The sequence below is a fragment of the Pogoniulus pusillus genome, chromosome 18 (assembly GCF_015220805.1).
Source record: "Pogoniulus pusillus isolate bPogPus1 chromosome 18, bPogPus1.pri, whole genome shotgun sequence".
Classification (NCBI taxonomy): Eukaryota; Metazoa; Chordata; class Aves; order Piciformes; family Lybiidae; genus Pogoniulus; species Pogoniulus pusillus.
In genome coordinates, this window is record NC_087281.1 from 10,185,956 (window position 1) to 10,206,469 (window position 20,514).

Sequence of the window (20,514 nt, forward strand, 5' to 3'; positions counted from 1 at the left end):
ACGCAATTTTAATGCTGAAACATGCTTCGCTAAGGGTGTTGCCTTCAAACCCCTCGTCTTCAACCGAAAAAAGTTATTTCTAAAATAACCGAAAAGTTATTTGCAAATAACTGGGTCCTAACTGACGCTAAGGGAATGAGCGTTACCACAATATGCGCTACAGCCAAGCCGCAGCCGCGATGGACCCGCCGTGGCCAGCTGTGCCCCGCCAGGTGCACCTGTCCTGCCAGGCACGGCCAGCGCCGGGACCCAGCGGCCACCTTGGCTCTGGGTGGCGGCAGCGGCCGTTCGCGACGAGTCGGCCAGACCAGGAACCGCTTCCCGCAGCGGCGGCTCCCAGACTGCTGCTGTCTGCGGTGCCGCCCGGCGGGAGCAGCTCCCCGGGGCAAGACGTTCCCCCGGTCGGCTTGTGGGCGCCCGGGCCAGGCGCTGTTCTTCACCCGGCAAGAGTGCGGGCTGTCCCGCAGGAACGAAGCGCTACACCCCCTCCACTGTGCCCGACAGCCCCGGCATGGCCTGGGTGAACTAACCCCGGCCGCGGCCGGTCCCCGCAAAGTCTTCCGAGACTGCAGCCCTCACAAAGCAGCCGCGGCGGCGAGAGGCGAAGCCGCGCCGTCCCGCCGCAACGCCAAGCGCGGGGTGCCCCGCACTGCGCTGCTGTGGGCCAAGGGGGGAGACGGAGGAGGAGGACGAAGAGGCCCGAACAGCCTAGAGTCTCGCCCGCGGGCCCCTCACCTTTTCTTCTCCTTGTCAGCTGTCATCGCGGCGGCTGCCGGCTTCTGCGCCGCCTCTCGGGCCGGGCGGGCCGGGGCGTGCTCAGCACCTGCCCGAGGGAGGCGGCGGCTGGCTTTCGGAGGGTCGGGGTCCGATTCGGCCGGGTCGCCCCCGAGGCGGGCGTACAGTCTCAGAACACTGCCGAGGATTGTACGGCCCGCTCGGGGGTAAAAACGGCGGCGGCTGCTGCGGGGCAGGAGCGGCGCGGCAGCGGCTGTGCGACTCGGCGTCACCCGCAGAAAGTTCTCACTTTAAACCTTAGGCCACCGCCGGCCGCGGGAGCAGGGCCGGCCCCTCAGCCCCGGACCCGGCCCGGCCCCGCCGCCACCGCCGCGCCCGCCAATGGGGGCCGACGGGACGACGCCGACGCCTCGCCCCGGCCTCCCCGCCCCCGACACCGGCCTGCCCGGCGGCGCCGCGGGGGATCAGGAGGGTAGCCCCCGCCCCACCAGCCCCGCTTCGGCTGCGGCGGGGCAGCCGTCCGCAAATAGTAGGACGCGTTTTCCTCGGCCACCGTGTCATGGTTTTTAAACTTAACTTTTCTTTTTCCCCAATAAGGCGTTTTTACCGAGGTCTCTTGGCGCTTCTCGCCAGGGCGGGGGGCACCGCAGCACCTGACCTGCGGCCTCAGAGCCGCCGCGGCGCTGACCGGGCCCCAGCGCAGGTCCCGGCTTAGGAAACGGAGGAGCAACCTTGCTTTGGCCACTGGGGGCGGCTCTTAATAGCCCGACGCAGACAGTCTTTACAAAGTAGATTTTAGAAAATCCAAATAAAAGCAGTACCGGCAGTGGTACTGCAAACCGTGCTCGCTTTGGAACGACGCGCTGGCGCTGCCCTCCGTGTGCGGGATCCCCCAGCCCCGCTGTTTTCACGCTCGGGCAAGCGAAGAGAAGAGGAAGGCGGCAGCGGTCGGGGTCAGAGGGATGCGCAAAGGAGTGGGAGACGCCGTTCCTGCCTCCCTCTTAGGGCTTACTTCCTCCCCGTGTTTTGTTGTGAGGGTTTGTGGGGCTGGTTTGGGTTTTTTTACCATTTTACACTGCGTATTTCAACTCCCCGCACTTCTAGAAACTCCTAGGTACGGACACACGGCGAGGTACATCTGCAGCAAGAAGGGCCAAAGCTCAGCTCATGCTGGCACCTGCTTTGGTTCTTAAACTGCAGTTAAGAACAGTGTACATCATAATAATAAAAATAACTCTTATTTTGATTTTTGTTTTACACCAAAACAACAAGCCTTGCTAGAAAAGGGATTGCGAGACTTTTTCTGACATTGTCTTTCTTCACTGTAGAAACTGCATTCTTAGCCTCAGGTTTTCTAAGGACTTACCTTATCCGTTTACATTTCAAAGCAAAGCACACACCTTTGTGTTGAACTGAGCCATGTTTCCCCATACTTCTGGAAAATGGAAGTACTGCAGGCAAAATTAGCCCAACCGTCTTTCTTGGTTATTCAAATTTGAGCAAATTCCCTATGCCATTTCACAGAGCATGTACAATGGGTCAGAGGGTGGTTGGGGTTTGTTTGTTGGGGTTTTTCTATTTGTTTGTTTGTTTCTCTTTCACACAACATGAATGTTTAAAGAAATGCATTTGGATCTGAATCTGCATATTCTGTTCTCAAGCCTGAAAAGAGCTACACATGCTTACACAGCAGTGGCCTAATTATGTAGGAACAGTGGAGGGTTTTTTTTCTTGATGTACAAGAGGACCTAAACAAAAGAAAGCCACAAATATTTAAAACCTAAGTAAACTTAGTCAAACAGAATTTGTGTATGCAGGACTAAATTTAACCTTCTGGGAATAAGAGAATGCAATAGGATCAAAGAGCCAAGTCACTCATTTCCTAGATTAAATAGAACTCATCATCCCTTGTTGATCTCTGCTGATGTCAATGCTCCTTGCTGTATCTCCAAGCACTTCACCAGAATAAACAACTTGCCTTCGAAAATCAGACAAGAAAAGCATTTGAACTGACCAGATCTAAACCACTCAGTACATTTCAAATATTTCACGTCTAGCCCATTGGCCCAACTCATGCTGGCTTTGCCTAAGTGGGTATAGTGTAGTTGATTAACAGTCTGAATCTCTTGCTCCCTTGGCAACGAAGCCTCCATGAGATTTAACAGCAGGAGAATTCACATCTAAGCATCACTTAAAAAACACCACCTGTCCTCCTCTGTGTAGACAGGCTGGTGGACTTCAACCCAGGTCTGTGCCCAACAAAATAAGAATCTTGCTGCTGCATCAGGAAGGTATAGCAAGTAAGACTAAACAATTCTTACAACTCCCTTCCAACTTCTGTTCTGAAAGCTAATATTTCTGGCAACTGAGCTTCCCATTTTGACCATAAGGAAAAACAAATGGCCTCCCTTCTGGACTTCACTTGAGTTGTTCATTCCTTTTCTTTCCCGTGACTATTTGGGAAGGGAAAGATCAAATGTATCTTTCGTAGCACTGTCATTCTACTTAATGCGTTCTGCAAAAAGGGACTGCACAGTACCTATAGGGGTGCAGAGTTACCTCTTTGCTAGAGAATGGAGGAGAATCACATAATTTCACCTCATTACTGCTTTGATCTCCTTTATGGTCAGTCAGTATTTATTAACAGCAGTATCCACCCTAAGGTGGACTGTCTCTAATCTTAGACTACTTAAAAGGTTTGATAGGAGCCACACTGAGAATGCGTTTACTCTACCAACATACATTATTTAATCTGCAAGAGATGACAACAGCCAGGAAACCTGAGGCAGAACTCAAAATGACTGCAAGCAGTTTGTCCTCTCAATTGCTATTACCCTTGTAAGGGATCTTTCTGTTTTATGTTCCCATGTTACTCCTTACATTTTATCTTGCATTTCCCATTCTGTTGTGGAAATTGCAGGAGATGATCCATATTGCTCCTTTGTGAATTATTCTAGAGATGCTACAAGTTTTTTATTTCCTAAAGGCAACCTTCAAGTGAGTTATTTGAGGAGAATCATTAACATCTGCCAGGATAGCATATAGCTTCTGGAAGGGTTCATCAATTCTACAGGGAACCCGTTCATGTTAACTGCGTTTGGACTAGGTCTAGGGGAAAATCAAACAGAAGACATACAAATATAAAATGGTAAGATGGAAGTAACTGTCACAACCTGCCCTCAAATTTAAACTACATCAAGAAATTAGGAGATTTGCACATGGTAGTGACTGGGTCCTAGGAGCTCAACTGGTGTTCCTAGGCAGGAACATCCCATCGCCCAAAGAAGATGCAGATAAGCTCCTGATTGTGTTCCATTCATTGTGGAACACACCCCTGATTTAGGACCAGTTATGCTACATTGTTCTTAGGATATCCATATGTATGTAATCAAGCATCCAAATCAACTCTTGCACCAGTTTGAATGTGCATAGCTATCATTAGTGAAGTGAAAGCAGTTCTAGCACTCCATTCTATGTGTGCATGTTACTGGCAGCTGTACTGATTGAAGAATATTGGTAAAACATACAAAAGTAGAACACTATTCAAAGTTAATGCTCCAAAGGAGGAAACAACTTCATCCCCTGCATGGGAGGCATTATTGTTTAAAGCAGATATTAAAAAGAGATTGTTGAGAGGATAAAGTGTTTCGGTTTCATTACTAATTCCTGTTTGAATTCTTTCTTTTTCTGTCTCCTCAGTACTACAAGAAAGTATGACAGCAAAAAGTGGATGCTTGTAGTAACAAATAATGACATTATGGGAAAAGGAAAAAGAGAAAGAAGATCCCTGTTATTGCAACACAGATGATCCTTTGAAGAAAAGGGACAGGATTATTCACTTATACCAGAATAAGTTACAGCCACAGAACATTTGTTACGTGTAGTATAAAACTATCCAGAAAAAAAAATGAAAGGTTGGGTGAATTTGTAGCAGTGAAAAAGTAATATTGATAAGCTGGATAAAACACAAAAGATAGGAGGAAGTGAGGAGGAAGTCAATGATGGAGGTGTTAAAAAAGTAATGCCTCAAACATGGTGGAAAAAAAGAAAAAGTACCATTCTTTGTGGAACCAGTCACTTATACATGTACCCTCTTTTCATAATTGCAGGGCTGTGCTTGTCTAGATGCAAATTCAGTAGCTGTGCTCTTACTTCACCGTGGCACCAACAGATGGCCAGAGTAGGAAACAGCACCTCGGCTAGCACACCTGTGGAGCATAGAATCCCTTTGCCCCTTGCTACAGTTTGATGCTAGAGAGAAAATGATCATACAAAACTGCATGTTAAGACACATATACTGCTCTTACACAAGAATAGGTATATTAAGAGCAACCTATATAGTAGCACCCCCCCGGTTGCTCTAAGCAGAAAGCAGTATACACTCTGTTGGTAACACTGGACAAGGCAGTTTAAAATGTATTTTTGAGGGAATACATTAAGATGTCTTTAAGAGCTTCCAAATTGTAAGTGCACACCTTCAAGCAAGGCCCACAAATAAGCTCCAGCATTCTGGGGCATTGATTACTTAGAGACACATTCTGGACATTTCAGCCATCACACTCCCATTAAAAAAAAAAGAGGCCACAATGTTGGGAATGTACCTGTAAATCTGAAAAGGATTGAAGTTTCTCAGTTTAGCTTTAAGTCTTCTTCAAAATTACACACTGAGGATGTCTTAAGCCTATCCAAGGAAAGGCAATAAAACAAAAAGTCTCATTAACGTAGCAAAGTGTTGCAATACAACCACTTTAGAAAGCAAACCAACGCAAGTACATGGAAAAACACTCCTGTCACAACACTGGAAACTATCATTTTGAAATTCTGGGAAAGCTCAACCAAGAAACCAAAGACAAGATGGGCAATCCAGCTTGTTAAACAAAGAATATTTTTGTTCTGAGTTTTGCCTCTGAGATTGGACAGCTTATTTAGAAAAACTGTGTTTCACAGTTACTTTTTTGGGGATAGGCAATGAGGGGTGGTCGAGGTTTTGTTTGTTGGTTTAGTTTGGATTTTTGGTGGTGGTGGTGGTTTTGTTTGTTTTTTTTTTCAATTAGCCTGTGGTAGATAAAAGTTGAATATATTTGCCAAGCAGAACTCTGATTCTTCATCGAGATAGCAAACTACTGAGAAACCACTCAAGATTAAAGATTTTGGGCACATGAGAGATACAATTGTATTTTAAAAAATACTGAAAAGAAATGTGCTTAATCATAGAATCAGTCAGGGTTGAAAGGGACCACAAGGATCATCTAGTTGCAAACCCCCTGCCATGGACAGGGACACTTCATGCTTGATCCGGCTGTCTAGAGCCTCATCCAGCCTGGCCTTAAACATCTGGAGGAAAATAGGAGGAGGCATTAGAGGTTCCATGTGAACCTGAGGAAGATTTTTTTTCCACTGTGAGTGTGGCAGAGCACTGGAACCAGCTGCTCAGGGAGCTTGTGGAGTCTCCCTCTCTGGAGATGTTCAAGAACCTCCTGGATGCCTTCCAGTGTGATCTGCTCTAGGTGAACCTGCTCTGGCAGGGAGGCTGGACCAGATGATCTTCCAAGGTCCATTCCAGCCCCTGCCATTCTATGATTCTATGATCTCCAGGCAGCAGGCTTCTACCATCTGCCTGGGAAACCTGTTAGGGAGTCAAACCACCCTCATGGTGAAGAGCTTCTTCCTAGCATCCAGTCTGAACCTACCCATTTCTAGCTTTGTTCTGTTCCCCCCAGTCCTATCAGTCTAGGAGTACAGCCTATTACTGTATGCTTTTTTGTATCTATTGTGCTAATATTGCAATTTATCAAAAATGAAGCATGAGGCAGATATAGTGTTCACTTCATTTTCAGAAATTCTTTTTCAGTGTTTCTGTGAAATAGGCACCATATAGATACAATATTAATTCTATCTCCTATTCAATTTGAATTTATTTACTTCACCCTCTGTATTATCAACATTAGCTGTTGCCGCTAGCACCAGGCAGAAGAGATCTGCAGCCTCTTCTTTCTCTCTGACATTAGCTCCAACAAGAAAACAGACACAAGATCGCCAGAAGCATGTTTTGCTCCTTGCAAGCACAACCAACATTTAAGAGACTGGAAAGGAAACCTTTCCTCTGAGTGGATTTTAAAAGCCAGACTTTGTAGTTATGTTTTTAATACTTATTACCTCCTGTTCCCAAGAAAGAGTTATCATGACAGAGAAGGAAGAGGAGCAATATAAACAAGAGCAAAAGCACTGTGTGCTGGATGAATGTCTGGAAATATAGGAAAATCACAGAATCACAGAAACATCCACACTGGAAAAGCCCCTCAGGATCACCAAGTCCAACTTAGAACCCTACTCTACAAAATTCACCTTAAACCATAGCCCTAAGCAACACGTCCAAACAACCCTTAAACACATCCAGGGTGGGTGACTCCACCACCTCCCTGAGCAGCTCATTCCAGTGCCTGATCACTCTCTCCATGAAAAACTTTTTCCTAATGTCCAATCTAAACCTCCCCAGTTTCAGCTTGAGGCCATCCCCCCTTGTTCTGCCTCCAGTTACCTGTGAGAAGAGACCAGCTCCAGCCTCTCTACAATGTCTCTGCAGGTAGTTGTAGACAGCAATGAGGTCTCCCTTCAGCCTCTTCTTTTTCACACTAACCATCCCTAGCTCCGTCACTTGCTCCTCATAAGATTTATTCTCCAGGCCCTTTCCCAGCTTTGCTGCCCTCCTCTGGACCTGCTCCAGCACCTCCACATCTCTCTTGTATTGCAGTGCAATACTGAAGCTGAAGACTTCAGCAACACTGACGCTGATACTAATGCCTAGTAATTAACATCCAGTTACTCAACAAATATTTATTTGGAGACCATGTAACATGCCCGCTGCAGAACTGTAAGGTTTAGAAAGAGCCAGAGATTTTAAAATTAATTTTAATTTTATTTCAGGAACCTCAATGTCAGAGACAATGCAGCTCTTCAGTCTTTTGACCTCTGGTGGTCACTTCTAGAGGGTTTGCATGACACATGGTTGGTGCTCAAACCTACACAGACTTCCTATATAGTAGTGAATTTGCCTCCAACATAATCCAAATAAAACTCATGTTAGAAGGAATCTAAAGCAGTAACCACTCTTCTTTTATTGCCAACACTAAATGCTGAATTAACCCTAATGCAGGCAAATAGATTTGGGCTTTGGTGTAATTCATAAAGACTGACTTACTTTAATGAAGCTTTTGGAAAATATTTGGTTTAAAACAGTAAAATATTTGTTTTGAAATGGTAATTTTTAAGTCAGTGTTAGTTAACAAAGCCACTGAATCCATTAATCCTGTGGCCACATGTTACCTGATGAAGGCAACAAATTATTGCTAACCTGCAAAAAAAATCCTAAATCCTTTAGGTAATACTAACTGCCAAATCCCTGCCAACAAAATGACCTATTATGGGAGTATAAAACTGCCATAAAAATAGAATTTCCTTATCATTGCTTCCTCTGAATGAATCACAAACTATTGCCACAGCTGACTTCTAGACCTTTTTCTGTTATACTAAAGGCTAGCTTTTAATGGGTGAGGGTTTTAGTACTTGAAATTCCAGCCCTAAGGTACCACTGTACAACTCCTAAATGTGTCCCAGGTACTCTAAAACCTTTATCATCTTGAGGCAGTTGTAGATACTCACAGTGGATAACCATAACCCAGTCTCCCTTAGCTCCCTCTAAACCCATGTTGGAAACATGATTCCATGGGAGGATGACCTGGAGCAAGAGCCTAAGTCAGGTCTTGGAGCTATCTGGGCCAGCCTTCACCTACCTGGCACACCCACACTGCCCAGACATCTGAGCTGCTCCCAAGTTCCCTTCTCAGCAGCCACAAGATTACAGCAACCTGACTATTTAAAATGCTGGTAAAGCTGACCTATTGCCCCTTCACCCTGAAACTAGTTCTATTTTCAGGAACCACTACAGGACCCATTTGGCACTGGGCCTAACATTTGTTTCTCAAGTAGATCTGCTCCTGGAAATATTTATAGACTCTTAAATGGAGGTAATGTGACGTATTGTTTGCTGTAGAAGTGATTCACATACAGACAAGGAATTGGATAGTCATCCTCCTTTCCCCCAAAAACCACCTCTGTGCTTTGTGTTTCAATTCCATTTCTGTCTGCTGCATGCAGGTGTGAGGCACCTATTATTGGTTGTATTTATTTCTGTAGAGAATAGATCTAATTCCATTGCAAGTTGTTTTGGAAAGGGAATGCTTTAACCTTGTCCAAACCCTTCACCCTTAGGTTTCAGCAGCCATGAGAATTAAACAAGAAAGAACATTACCATCTTTCTGTAAATCAGGATTAATGACAAACTGAAGTAATTTAATCTAGTAGTGAGTTTGGTCACAACATACAGATACAAAGAAAAGTGCATTGTCCCATTTTTGTGTACTCAAAGTTAATATTAAGCACCAGCACCACTAACAAGGCTAGATACTTATATTTCCACAAAGCTGAAGCTGGGGACTATCTAAATCCTCTTACATAGTCACTGATTCCAACTTACTCTTCATTTACTTTGCTGCAGGCAGCTACAGTCAAGATTTCAAATGTCTGAAAATCCCATTCAGTAACACAGAAGCTGAGACACTCTTGTACTTGTTTTTTCTTCTTTCCTTGCCAGTGACAAAGGAACTGGTCCAGAAATTCACACTGTCTTTCAAAAGTCTTTCATTTTGAAGAGTGCTAAAACCTCTGAATCTCTGGCAAGTTTATTAAAGCTCTGCGTCTACCCTCTGCTTCAGAGCAGTTGCAACAGAAGTGTTTGCTCAAGCTATGGGAGTTGTTGACTTATTGATTTTATACACGTCCTATAGAGAGGATAGATGGAGCAGCTGAGAAGAAAGAACAGTGTTTAGAACTGGTTTCTCTTCAGACAGTGAGGCTTCAGGAACGCAGCTAAAACCTCCAATTACATTTTTCAAATAGCAGAGCATGTTAGGCCAGTATGGCCCAAAATCTCAGCCAGCCTGACAGGCTCAGCAGGTTTCCTCCCTGAATTGTGTCACCAACACAGAGACAGGCACAGCAGAGTCCCAGACATGGTTTGCATTAGAAGTGAACAATGAGCAACGTGAATGCCATGCTCAAGTTTTCAAAGATGCAGGTGGAAGTTTGCTGCATAAGACCTGCAAATTATGAAACTGGAAAGAGAGCCTCCCCTCTATGCCTACCAAGTTAACATTAAAGGCATCTACATCAATGAGTCCTGAGACATTTCCCACTGTCAATACAATTTTTTTTTCATTATACTAACCAGTCCCTAGTGGGATTTTTAAGTCTCCACTGACACTAGTTTGCAATAAAAACAGCAAGATTTTTGAAATCACAACACCCATTGTTGTAATAACAATAATTCAGCTCAAAACCAGTTTGGATAGCAAAACTCTTCCAAAGCCTACACATTTCCAAACTCCAACTGCATGGAACTTCATCTGGTTATTGAGCTATACACTTTAAGTTATAGAATCATGGAATCATAGAATCAACCAGGAAGAGACCTCCAAGATCATCCAGTTCAACCTATCCCCCAGCCCTAGCCAGTCATCTAGACCATGGCACTAAATGCCTCATCCAGGCTTTTCTTTAACACCTCCAGGGACAGTGACTCCACCACCTCCCTGGGCAGCCCATCCCAATGGCAAATCACTCTCTCTGGAAAGAACATCATCTAGTGCATCTGAATCTCAGGACAGCAGTGGAAAATCTGCACAGAATGTGTTGTCAGAAAAATAGGAGGGACATTGAAGGTAAAAACTGAGAATCAGAGTCTTAAAAAAATAAACCATGATTTGTCCTGAACACTCTAAAGAACTTCCAATTTTAAGTCTTTTATTGACAGGATACTCAGGATTTGGCTCAATGCGGGATGCTGGCATATTTCCATAGTAATAGGCATAGAAATTACTTCCACAGAGCTCTCCAACAAGCTAAGGTAACTCAGTGTTCACATTAACACATCTTTCAATTTGAACTTAATTATTTGTATTTACATATTTTATGTAGTTTTCATTTATCCATTTACAGTCTGTAGCTTTGTCTTCTAAAAATGTTCTGGAAAAGAAGGTGCTTGCGAACAGATTTTTTTTGATGGGAATCATCATTTGGTTTAGGTTTTTTGCAGCCTGACCACATGCACCTTCTACAGAAGTTTATATTCAAGTTAAAAACTAGTATTTATTAAAAGCCCTAAGTGTTTTTTTCAGTTATTTTTACCAGAAAACACCCAATATCCCTAGACACAACCTAAAATAATGAAAACAGAAAGATAAGCCTAAACTATCTATCCTCTAAGGCAACTTCCAGTTCTTTTTCAGTAAAACCTGTCAAATAAATTAATCTCCCAAAAATAAATAAGTATTTTATGTCAAAATTATTGCATTTCTTCAATAGATAACATAGACAAATTCTGAAGTATTGAGATTAAAGTGCTGAAGTCAGTAGCTATACCGCTCAACCCCTGGCATGAGGCACATAGTGTTACTGGCAAGCATCAGAATTGAAGCAGGATTAGTAAGAACCAAGCACAGAGGTTAGTGCACGTTCTCCTCCTGTGCTTGTGTGGGAGAAATTTCACTTTCTGGCTGGTGTTTTTAGTCTGTAAACAACGCTGGTGGTTAGTTCCTACTAGCTTCAAACAGAAAGCATCTGTGAAATCTGGTATTTGTGGAATACCCTTTCAGCCACAAAGCTTTTTCTCCCCATGTCCCACAACAAGCAGCTTTCTGCTCTTTTGATTATTCCTAGATGGATATCCTGCAACTTCTGTTTTGAACTATCTGGAAAGTACCATAAAAGCATCTCCTGTGTAAAACACAGAGCAAGTGTATATTCTGCTCATACTGGAACTTTTCAGTTCAGAAATATGAGCATCACATTAATTTTTGGAGTTACATACTGATACTAATCACAGGGTGTCAGGGGTTGGAAGGGACCCAAAGAGATCATTGAGTCCAAACCTCCGGCCACAGCAGGACCATACAATCTAGCTCAGGTCACACAGAAACACATCCAGACAGGCCTTGAAAGTCTCCAGAGAAGGAGACTCCACAACCTCTCTGGGCAGCCTGTGCCAGTGCTCTGGGATCCTTACTGTAAACAAGTTCCCCCTTGTGTTGAGGTGGATCCTCCTGTGCTGCAGCTTACATGCAGTGCTCCATGTCCTATCACAGAGAGCAAGTGAGCAGAGCCTGCCCACCCCCTTTTGACCCCCAGCCCTCAGATATTTATAAACATTCATTAAATCCCTTCTCAGTCTTCTGTTTTGCAGACTAAAAAGTGCCAGACCCCTCAGCCTCTCCTCATCAGGCACTGCTCCAGTCCCCTCATCATCTTTGTAGCTCTCCATATACTGGGGAGCCCAAAACTGAATGCAGTACTCAAGATGAGATCTCATCAGAGCAGGGACTAAACTTACTAATGTTTAGTAAGTTATCCCAAAAAAGACCATTAAACTGCTGTCAGAGTCACTGCATTCCAGGTTTACACCTTGCACAGCCTGCATTTTTACTTTGCTGTGTTAACAGTGAGGCTTTGGTTGGCAGTATCCAGCTTAGCAAGCATCTCCACTACTTTCTTTCCTTGAGGTGCTGCAAGCCTTCATTGCCAGGAACTTCCTCAGCCTTTCTGCAGGCTGCCAGTGTTTTATTAGCTAGTTTTTGTTTACTGCAAGGTAGCAGTTAAAAGTTACCTGAGCTGGGGAAAGAATTAAGCTTTGCTAAGCCTTTCCAGAAACACTATCCTCATCACAGTTGCATTTTGAGACATGTCAGTCACATAGTTTTAATATGCTCAGTATACTAAGCTATTTTCACCTTTAAACAGTGTGGCACCAACTGAAATGTTGTACAGAAAACAAAACATATTAATCAAACATTCCTTTGTTCATTTCTAGAAACAAAACTTCCAGAAAGATTTTGGTTGGTGGGGTGTATTTTACACAACCATTCAGCTGTTCATCCTTCAACAGATTTCATATCAGTTGTTTTGTTATCTTCCCCAGAATACACATGCAATTTATCCTTCTACAAGTGCTGCTACAACATTAAGGTTTGGGTCAAATGTCTTAGAATCATAGAATCAACCAGGTTGGAGGATACCTCCAAGATCATCCAGTCCAACCTAGCACCCAGCCCTGTCCAGTCAACTACACCATGGCACTAAGTGCCTCATCCAGGCTTTTCTTGAACACCTCCAGGGACGGTGACTCCACCACCTCCCTGGGCAGCCCATTCCAATGCCAATCACTCTCTCTGCCAACAACTTCCTCCTAACATCCAGCCTAGACTTTCCCCAGCACAACTTGAGACTGTGTCCCCTTGTTCTGTTGCTGGTTGCCTGGGAGAAGAGACCAGTCCCCAGCTGGCTACAACCTCCCTTCAGGTAGTTGTAGACAGCAATGAGGTCCCCCCTGAGCCTCCTCTTCTCCAGATTAAACACCCCCAGCTCCCTCAGCCTCTCCTCATAGGATCCAGATGGTCATATTTCAAGCCCCAGGAAAAGTAGATCTTATATACAACACTAGTTACTTTGGATCTATCAGTAAGTCTTATCCAATCAAAATATGTTTTAATCTGGAACACAATTGCAGACCTTCTAGATAGGAAGCAAGGACTGTCATATCTCCCAAATTCATTAGAACTGTCTGGAAAGCCATGGAATACACTGATGCATTTTATTTTTTGGTAGTAATCCACTGAAGACAGAAGAGTTTGTGGGTTATGGAAAGAAAGAATAAAGCTATCCTTGAAGTGGGTAAAAAAGGGAATTCAGTAAGAAAAATGCAAGTGACTAAGACAGCTGCACAGATACAGCATGGAAAACAAGAGGCAAGGCAACAATTCTGCAAGAAGTAATTGGGAGGCCATGGGGTGGATGACCAAGTGAGCATATTTCAACATTTCCTTATCTGTGACAGCATGATAATCCTTGCACTCAGACATTCATATGAGAGTGCAGCTCTTAAGACACGGAAAACCTCTGCCACTCCACTCAGCTGAACCATCTCTTTCCTGAAATGCAGTGCTTAGAATATGCTGAAGACAGAGAAAGACAAGGAGATCAGCAAAGGTGACCAGTAAAGAAATGCTGAGCAATAACAAGTTTCAAATATAAAAGAGCGTCTCCAAGAAAGGTTAACATCTGGTAATCAGCAGTTGTGGTAAGGGTGACAGAACTGAGACTTGCAGAGAACAGGGCTTATGAGGAGTATCTGAGGCAACCAGATACTGGTTCAATCTGAAGAAGAACAGGCTGAGGGGAAACCATATTGCTCTGTCTAACCTCCTGAAGGAGGTTGTAGTGAGGTGGGTGTTGAGGTGAGTGTTGGTCTCTTCTCCCAAGTAACATGTGAGAGAGTGTAAGAGGAAATGGGCTCAAATGGCTTGGATATTAGAAGAAACGTCTTCACTAAAAGGATTGCCAAGCATTGGAACAGGATGCCCAGGGAAGTGAATGAGGTATTTAAAAGATGTGCAGATGTGACATTTAGGGATAAGGTTTGGTGGTGGACTTGGCAGTGTTAGGTTTATGGTTAGATTCAGTCTTAAAGGCCTTAACTACAAAAGGTATTTAACCATTACAGTTTCAGAGGGAAAAAAAGTTAAATAACACAGGCAAAATGTCAGGAATCAGAAAATAAATAGTGGAGAGAAGAGAGAAGTGAAACAAAATGGAACAAACCAAATCTCAAACAACAAGTAACAAGAAGAAAGCCTTAATATGCTATGAGGCAACTAAATTGATTATCATGGATCTGGACACATATTTTTCTAGTACATCAAGCAAGTTTTTTTTCACAAGGTAAGTAAATATATTGAAGGAAGACTTTTTTCCACTTTCTTACTCTTCAAGCAACTATTTATAGGGAGAACTTCTTGGGCCACACACTTAGGGTATCTGCAAATAACATGAACGTGACTTTTTACTACATGAAATGCACAACTGCAGTGAGACAGTCATGCTAAGAGGTTTCTGAAGCACTCAGCTGGCGTTGGAACAGCAGAAGAGCAGCTAGCTACACTCTTTCAAACATTACAAAGCATGTTGAAACAGATCACTTGACAACTTCCAGCTTCTGTTTAAGTGAGCTGTGCAGTGGAGAAAAGGCTGTCAGTGCAGCCACGCCAATAAATCTGATTCTGTGTGTGTTGGAGAGGGCAAGCAAGCAAAGTGGCAGATACACATGCACACCTGAACTTCCTGAAGTAATCCAGTGACTCACAAGAAGACTAACAGAAGCATATGGGCAAGACATTTTGATTTGTCTCAGGTTGTACAACATAGCAGTTACAAGATCAGCCTTAAGCACTTATCACCATTACTGTGCAAAATGATTTTTCAGCAGAGGTGAGTAGTGCTAGAAATTACTGTAGGGTTAAGTTACCTTGTACAGTTACAACAGCCCATGCATAACCAAGTCAGCTTTGGCAGTGGTGTCAGTCAGATGTGTGCTACTTTATCACAGAATCAACCGGCCCAATTTATCACCCAGCCCTAGCCAATCAACTAGACCATGGCACTAAGTGCCTCATCCAGGCTTTTCTTCAACATCTCCAGAGATGGAGACTCCACCACCTCCCTGGGCAGCCCATTCCAATACCAGTCACTCTCTCTGAAGAACATCCTTCAGCCTCTACCTCCCCTGGCACAACTTAGAATCATAGAATCAACCAGGTTGGAAGAGACCTCCAACATCATCCAGTCCAACCTAGCACCCAGCCCCATCCAGTCAACCAGACCATGGCACTAAATGCCTCAGCCAGGCTTTTCTTGAACACCTCCAGGGACAGTGACTCCACCACCTCCCTAGGCAGCCCATTCCAATGCCAATCACTCTCTCTGCCAACAACTTCCTCCTAACATCCAGCCTAGACTTCCCCCGGCACAACTTGAGACTGTGTCCCCTTGTTCTGTTGCTGAGTGCCTGGGAGAAGAGACCAACCCCCACCTGGCTACAGCCTCCCTTCAGGTAGCTGTAGACAGCAATGAGATCCCCCCTGAGCCTCCTCTTCTCCAGGCTGCACACCCCCAGCTCCCTCAGCCTCTCCTCATAGGGTTTGTGTTCCAGGCCCCTCACCAGCTTTGTTGCCCTTCTCTGGACATGTTCCAGCACCTTAACATCTCTCTTGAATTGAGGGGCCCAGAACTGGACACAGTACTCAAGGTGTGGCCTGACCAGTGCTGAGTACAGGGCAGAATAACCTCCCTCGTCCTGCTGGCCACACTGTTCCTGATCCAGGCCAGGATGCCATTGGCTCTCTTGACCACCTGGGCACACTGCTGGCTCATCTTCAGCTTACTCTCTACCAGTACCCCCAGGTTCCTTTCTTCCTGGCTGCTCTCCAGCCACTCTGTCCCCAGCCTGCAGTGCTGCTTGGGGCTGTTGTGGCCAAAGTGCAGAATCCTGCACTTGGCCTTGTTAAATCTCCTCCCATTGGCCTCTGCCCTCCCATCCAGCCTGTCTAGGTCCCTCTGCAGGGTTCTCCTACCTTCCAACAGATCAACATCTGCTCCTAGCATGGTGTCATCTGCAAACTTACTGGTGCTGCACTCAATCCCCTCATCCAGATCATCAATAAGGACATTGAACAGGACTGGTCCCAGCAAGGTGTGGCCTGACTAGTGCTGAGTACAGGGGCAGAATAACCTCCCTCATCCTACTGGCCACACTGCTCCTGATACAGGCCAGGATGCCATTGTCTTTCCTGACCACCTGGGCACACTGCTGGATTATGTTCAGTGTACTGTCAACCAGCATCCTCAGGTCCCTTTCTTCCTGGCTACTCTCCAGCCACACTCTGTCCCCAGCCTGTAGTGCTGCTTGGGGTTGGAACTTACTTTCCCTTGCAATGCAGTAATGAAAACCTGGTTTCCAAGGAAAGATGCATGTTTTAACTGAACTGCTGTATTTAGGCATAACATCAATGCTATGAAAGGAACCTTGCCTCCCAGTGAGTGAATATCAGTCTCTCAGAATTCACAACTGGTTTTAGAATGCCTTCACCCCAACCCTCCCAATTATAAAGTTCTAACTGTGACTAATGCCATTAGCAGCCAGAGCAGCGGCTAGCAGCCAAGATGATACACATCTCTCTGTATTACTGAGATGTGCAGTGTTCAGTTTTCAGTCAGGCTTTCTATTATTTCTTTCCTTTGAAATTATATCCCCCCCCCCCCCTTTATATTATTGCTGTCTCCACAATAAACATTTCTGCTCTCAAATATACAAGATCTGAAATCCAGGAAGCAAAAATTTCCATGTCATTTTGCAGGGAAAAAAACCACAGCATTAAATCTTTGATGTAAATAACTGCAAACTCAGACCCCACCTGGTCTTGGATGGAAAAGGAGCAGAGCCAGCGAATGGAGGAAGCCACTACAGCTGGGCTGAGAAAGTCCAAAGGAAGAAAAGGCTACAGTTGTGCTCCACTGAAATGCAGAGTGCCTGCCAAGTTCTCCAACTGCACTGCACCAGGAAGTATTTTTTTTAATCAGATTAAAAAAAAAAAAAAAAAAAAGAGGGGAGGGGGGAAGGAAGCTGAGGGCATGTGGTGATAAAAAATGGGTAATTTCTCTATCCAGTTTAAATTGGCATTTCCCTAGAAGGACTGGTTGTCTCTTAAGATATTATTTCTTTATGTTCTTTTGGTTGCATGAAAAATTCTGAGAAGGCATTTAAATACAGCTGTCTCACAGAAGGTTATATCTTGTTTACAGTACATTTTGATACTGTGTTTTAAGCACTGAAACAGAAACAAACAGGCATCTAAATATGTCACCCATTTGCAGAAGTAGTAAATTATTAATCATTTCCTGTCATCTTTTATCTTAATTTGGTTTATCTTGCACATCCTCCCATTCCACATATGGGAGGAACTATTTGTGCCTATATGTGGTCAATAGAGCTGGTATTAAGACACAACAGGTCAGATAGAATCATAGAATCACCCAGGTTGGAAGAGACCTCCAAGATCATCCATTCCAACCTAGCACCCAGCCCTAGCCTCTGAACTAGACCATGGCACTAAGTGCCTCAGCCAGGCTTTGCTTGAACACCTCCAGGGACGGTGACTCCACCACCTCCCTGGGCAGCCCATTCCAATGCCAATCACTCTCTCTGCCAACAACTTCCTCCTAACATCCAGACTATACTTTCCCTGCCACAACTTGAGACTGTGTCCCCTTGTTCTGTTGCTAGTTGCCTGGGAGAAGAGACCAACCCCACCTGGATACAACCTCCTTTCAGGTAGTTGTAGACAGCAATGAGGTCCCCCCTGAGCCTCCTCTTCTCCAGGCTGCACACCCCTAGCTCCCTCAGCCTCTCCTCATAGGATTTGTGTTCCAGGCCCCTCACCAGCTTTGTTGCCCTTCTCTGGACACCTTCCAGCACCTCAACATCTCTCTTGAATTGAGGGGCCCAGAACTGGTATGCTCCAAACCAATTATTCTGTTTTTGCCCGGTGTTTCATTTCAAGTTTTGTCTGTGTTCATTAAATATATCAACCCTGACTCAAAGTAATGAGAAGTACAAAAAAAAAAAAAAAAAAAAAAGAAAACCCTCCACCAAAACTGCCACAGAAGTCCTCATCTTTCTTCTTTTGAGAAGGCAGAAGTCTAAAGCATTGCTACACAGTTATGCAAAGAGGGTATCATAACTGGTAATGTGTCATTTATACCAAGGCTGTGAGAAAGAGATGATTGAATTGAGTGCTGCTCTGGATGGAGGTCTCTGGGGGTACAGGAGTGCCTCAGCTGCTCACACCATTTCACCAAGCATATACCATCTGTGCTTGCAGATCCTCAGAGACAGCTCTTTGAGAAATATTTAAAGCCTGATTACTACAGATTTACATTAGCAGATCGACCTAAGTCAAAGAGCACCAAAATCATGGCCCCTCAGCACAACCTGTTCCATGCCCTTGCCTGGCACTGAGGTCAGGCTGACAGCTCTGTCATTTCCTGGCTCCTCCTTCCGGCCCTTCATGTGGACAGCACTCATTGGCAGCTTCCAATCTTTGGAGACCTCTCCAGTGAGCCAGGACTGTTGATAAATGATGGAGGGCAGCCTGGCCAGCTCATCTGCCAGCTCTCTCAGCATCCTAGGAAGGATCCTGTCTGGTCCCATAGACTTCTGAGGATCCAGGTGGCTCAGCAGATCCCTTACTTCTTCCTCCTGGATTACAGGGGGACTATTCTGGTCCCTGCCTTCATCCACGGGCTCAGGAGGCCAGCTGTCCTGGAGACAATCTGTCCCATTATTGAAGATTGAGGCAAAGAAGGTGTTAAGCACCTCTGCCTTTTCCTCATCCTTTGTCACTATAGTCCCCTCTCTATCTAACAAGGACTGGAGGTTGTCCTTGCCCCTTCTATTGACATTCATATATTTATGGAAACATTTTTTATTCTTCTTACTAGCAGGGGCAGCCTAAGCTCCAAATGGGCTTTTGCCTCTCTCATTTTTTTCCTACAAGACCTAGCAATATCCTTGAATTCTTCCTGGGATACCTCTCTTTTTTTCCAAAGGTGATACACCCTTTTTTTTTTCTTCCTTAATTCCTTTAGCAGCTCCTTGCCCATCCAGTCTGGCTGCCTCCCTAATCAGCTCATCTTCCAGCACACTGGCACAGCTGCTCCTGCACCTGCAGTTCTTTCTTGAAGTAGGTCCAACCTTCCTGGACCCCTTTGTTTTTAAGGGCTGTTTCCCAAGGTACTTTCTGAGTGTGTTCCTTAACTAAGCCAAAGTCTGCCTTCAGCAGCCCAGTGTAGAGGTTCTGTTGATGCCCCTCCTGGTTTCACCATACCTTGAAAGCTCTATAATTTCATGGTCACTGGACTCCAGGCACCCTCCAACCTCCACATCTCTCACCAGCCCCTCTCTATTTGTGAGCAGCAGGTCAAGCAGGGTAGGCTCATGTAACAGCTGAGATACTAAGTTGTCCTCCATACACACTAGGAACCTTCTAGACTGCCTCTTCCCTGCAGTGTTAAAGTTCCAGCAGATGTCTGGCAGGTTAAAGTCACCCACAAGAACAAGGGCAGGTAATCTTGAGGCAGCCTCCAACTGCTTAAAGAATAATAAATCAACCTCTTCTTACTGGTTGGGCGATCTATAACAGACTCCAACCAGGATGTCAGCCTTGTTGGCCTTCCCCCTAAATTCATACCCATAGAGACTCAACCTGATCATCCTTAATCTTCCATGATGTTCAGAGCATCCCTAATATACAGAGCCACTCCTCCACCCCTTTTCCCTCACCTGTCTCTCCTGAAGAGTCTGTAGCCATTGATTACAGCACTCCACTTGTGTGAGTCATCCCACATCTGCAGCTGCCTCCTCCACAGGAGAAGAAACACAAACAGTGAAAAAAAAAAATCACCACTTCTGTTAATTTTCTTAAGATCTTGGCTTTTGAGCTCCCTGGGATACCTCAGGAAATGTGAGTTTCCTCATCCCAACCAGCAGATCTTGTAAATTGGTACTGTAGAAACCAGCAGTGGGTGTGGTTAGCTTATAAAACCACTAGAGAAATAAACTGCAGAGACTCTCTTGCAATATGACCAGTAACAGGGCACTGGAGTAGCCACATGTGTTGCATTGAATCCTCTTGTCTAATAAAGGAAAATAGCTACCATCTGTGATTGCAATCCCAAGCACAAATCAAGGCTGTGTGGCACAGTCGACTCACTCGATGGCAGGGATCCATCCAGAGGGACTTGGACAAGCTGAAGAGGTGAGCCCAGGCCAACCTCATG

At 44.8% G+C, this 20,514-nt stretch overlaps 1 protein-coding gene across 3 annotated transcripts in view; it reads right to left on the minus strand.

Moving 5' to 3' along the window:
• EPAS1 (endothelial PAS domain protein 1) overlaps positions 1-20,514 on the minus strand; it is a 137,965-nt gene that overhangs the window by 87,953 nt on the left and 29,498 nt on the right. The window contains exon 1 of one of the 3 annotated variants that reach the window (XM_064158375.1): positions 736-1,041. The exons of 1 other annotated variant lie outside the window; for it this stretch is intronic. In XM_064158375.1, coding sequence (XP_064014445.1) covers positions 736-761 — 26 coding nt within the window. In that variant the 5' untranslated portion in view covers positions 762-1,041. Of the gene's footprint in view, positions 1-735; positions 1,042-20,514 lie in introns of those variants that run through there. One more of the 3 variants, XM_064158374.1, reaches the window with a different exon arrangement.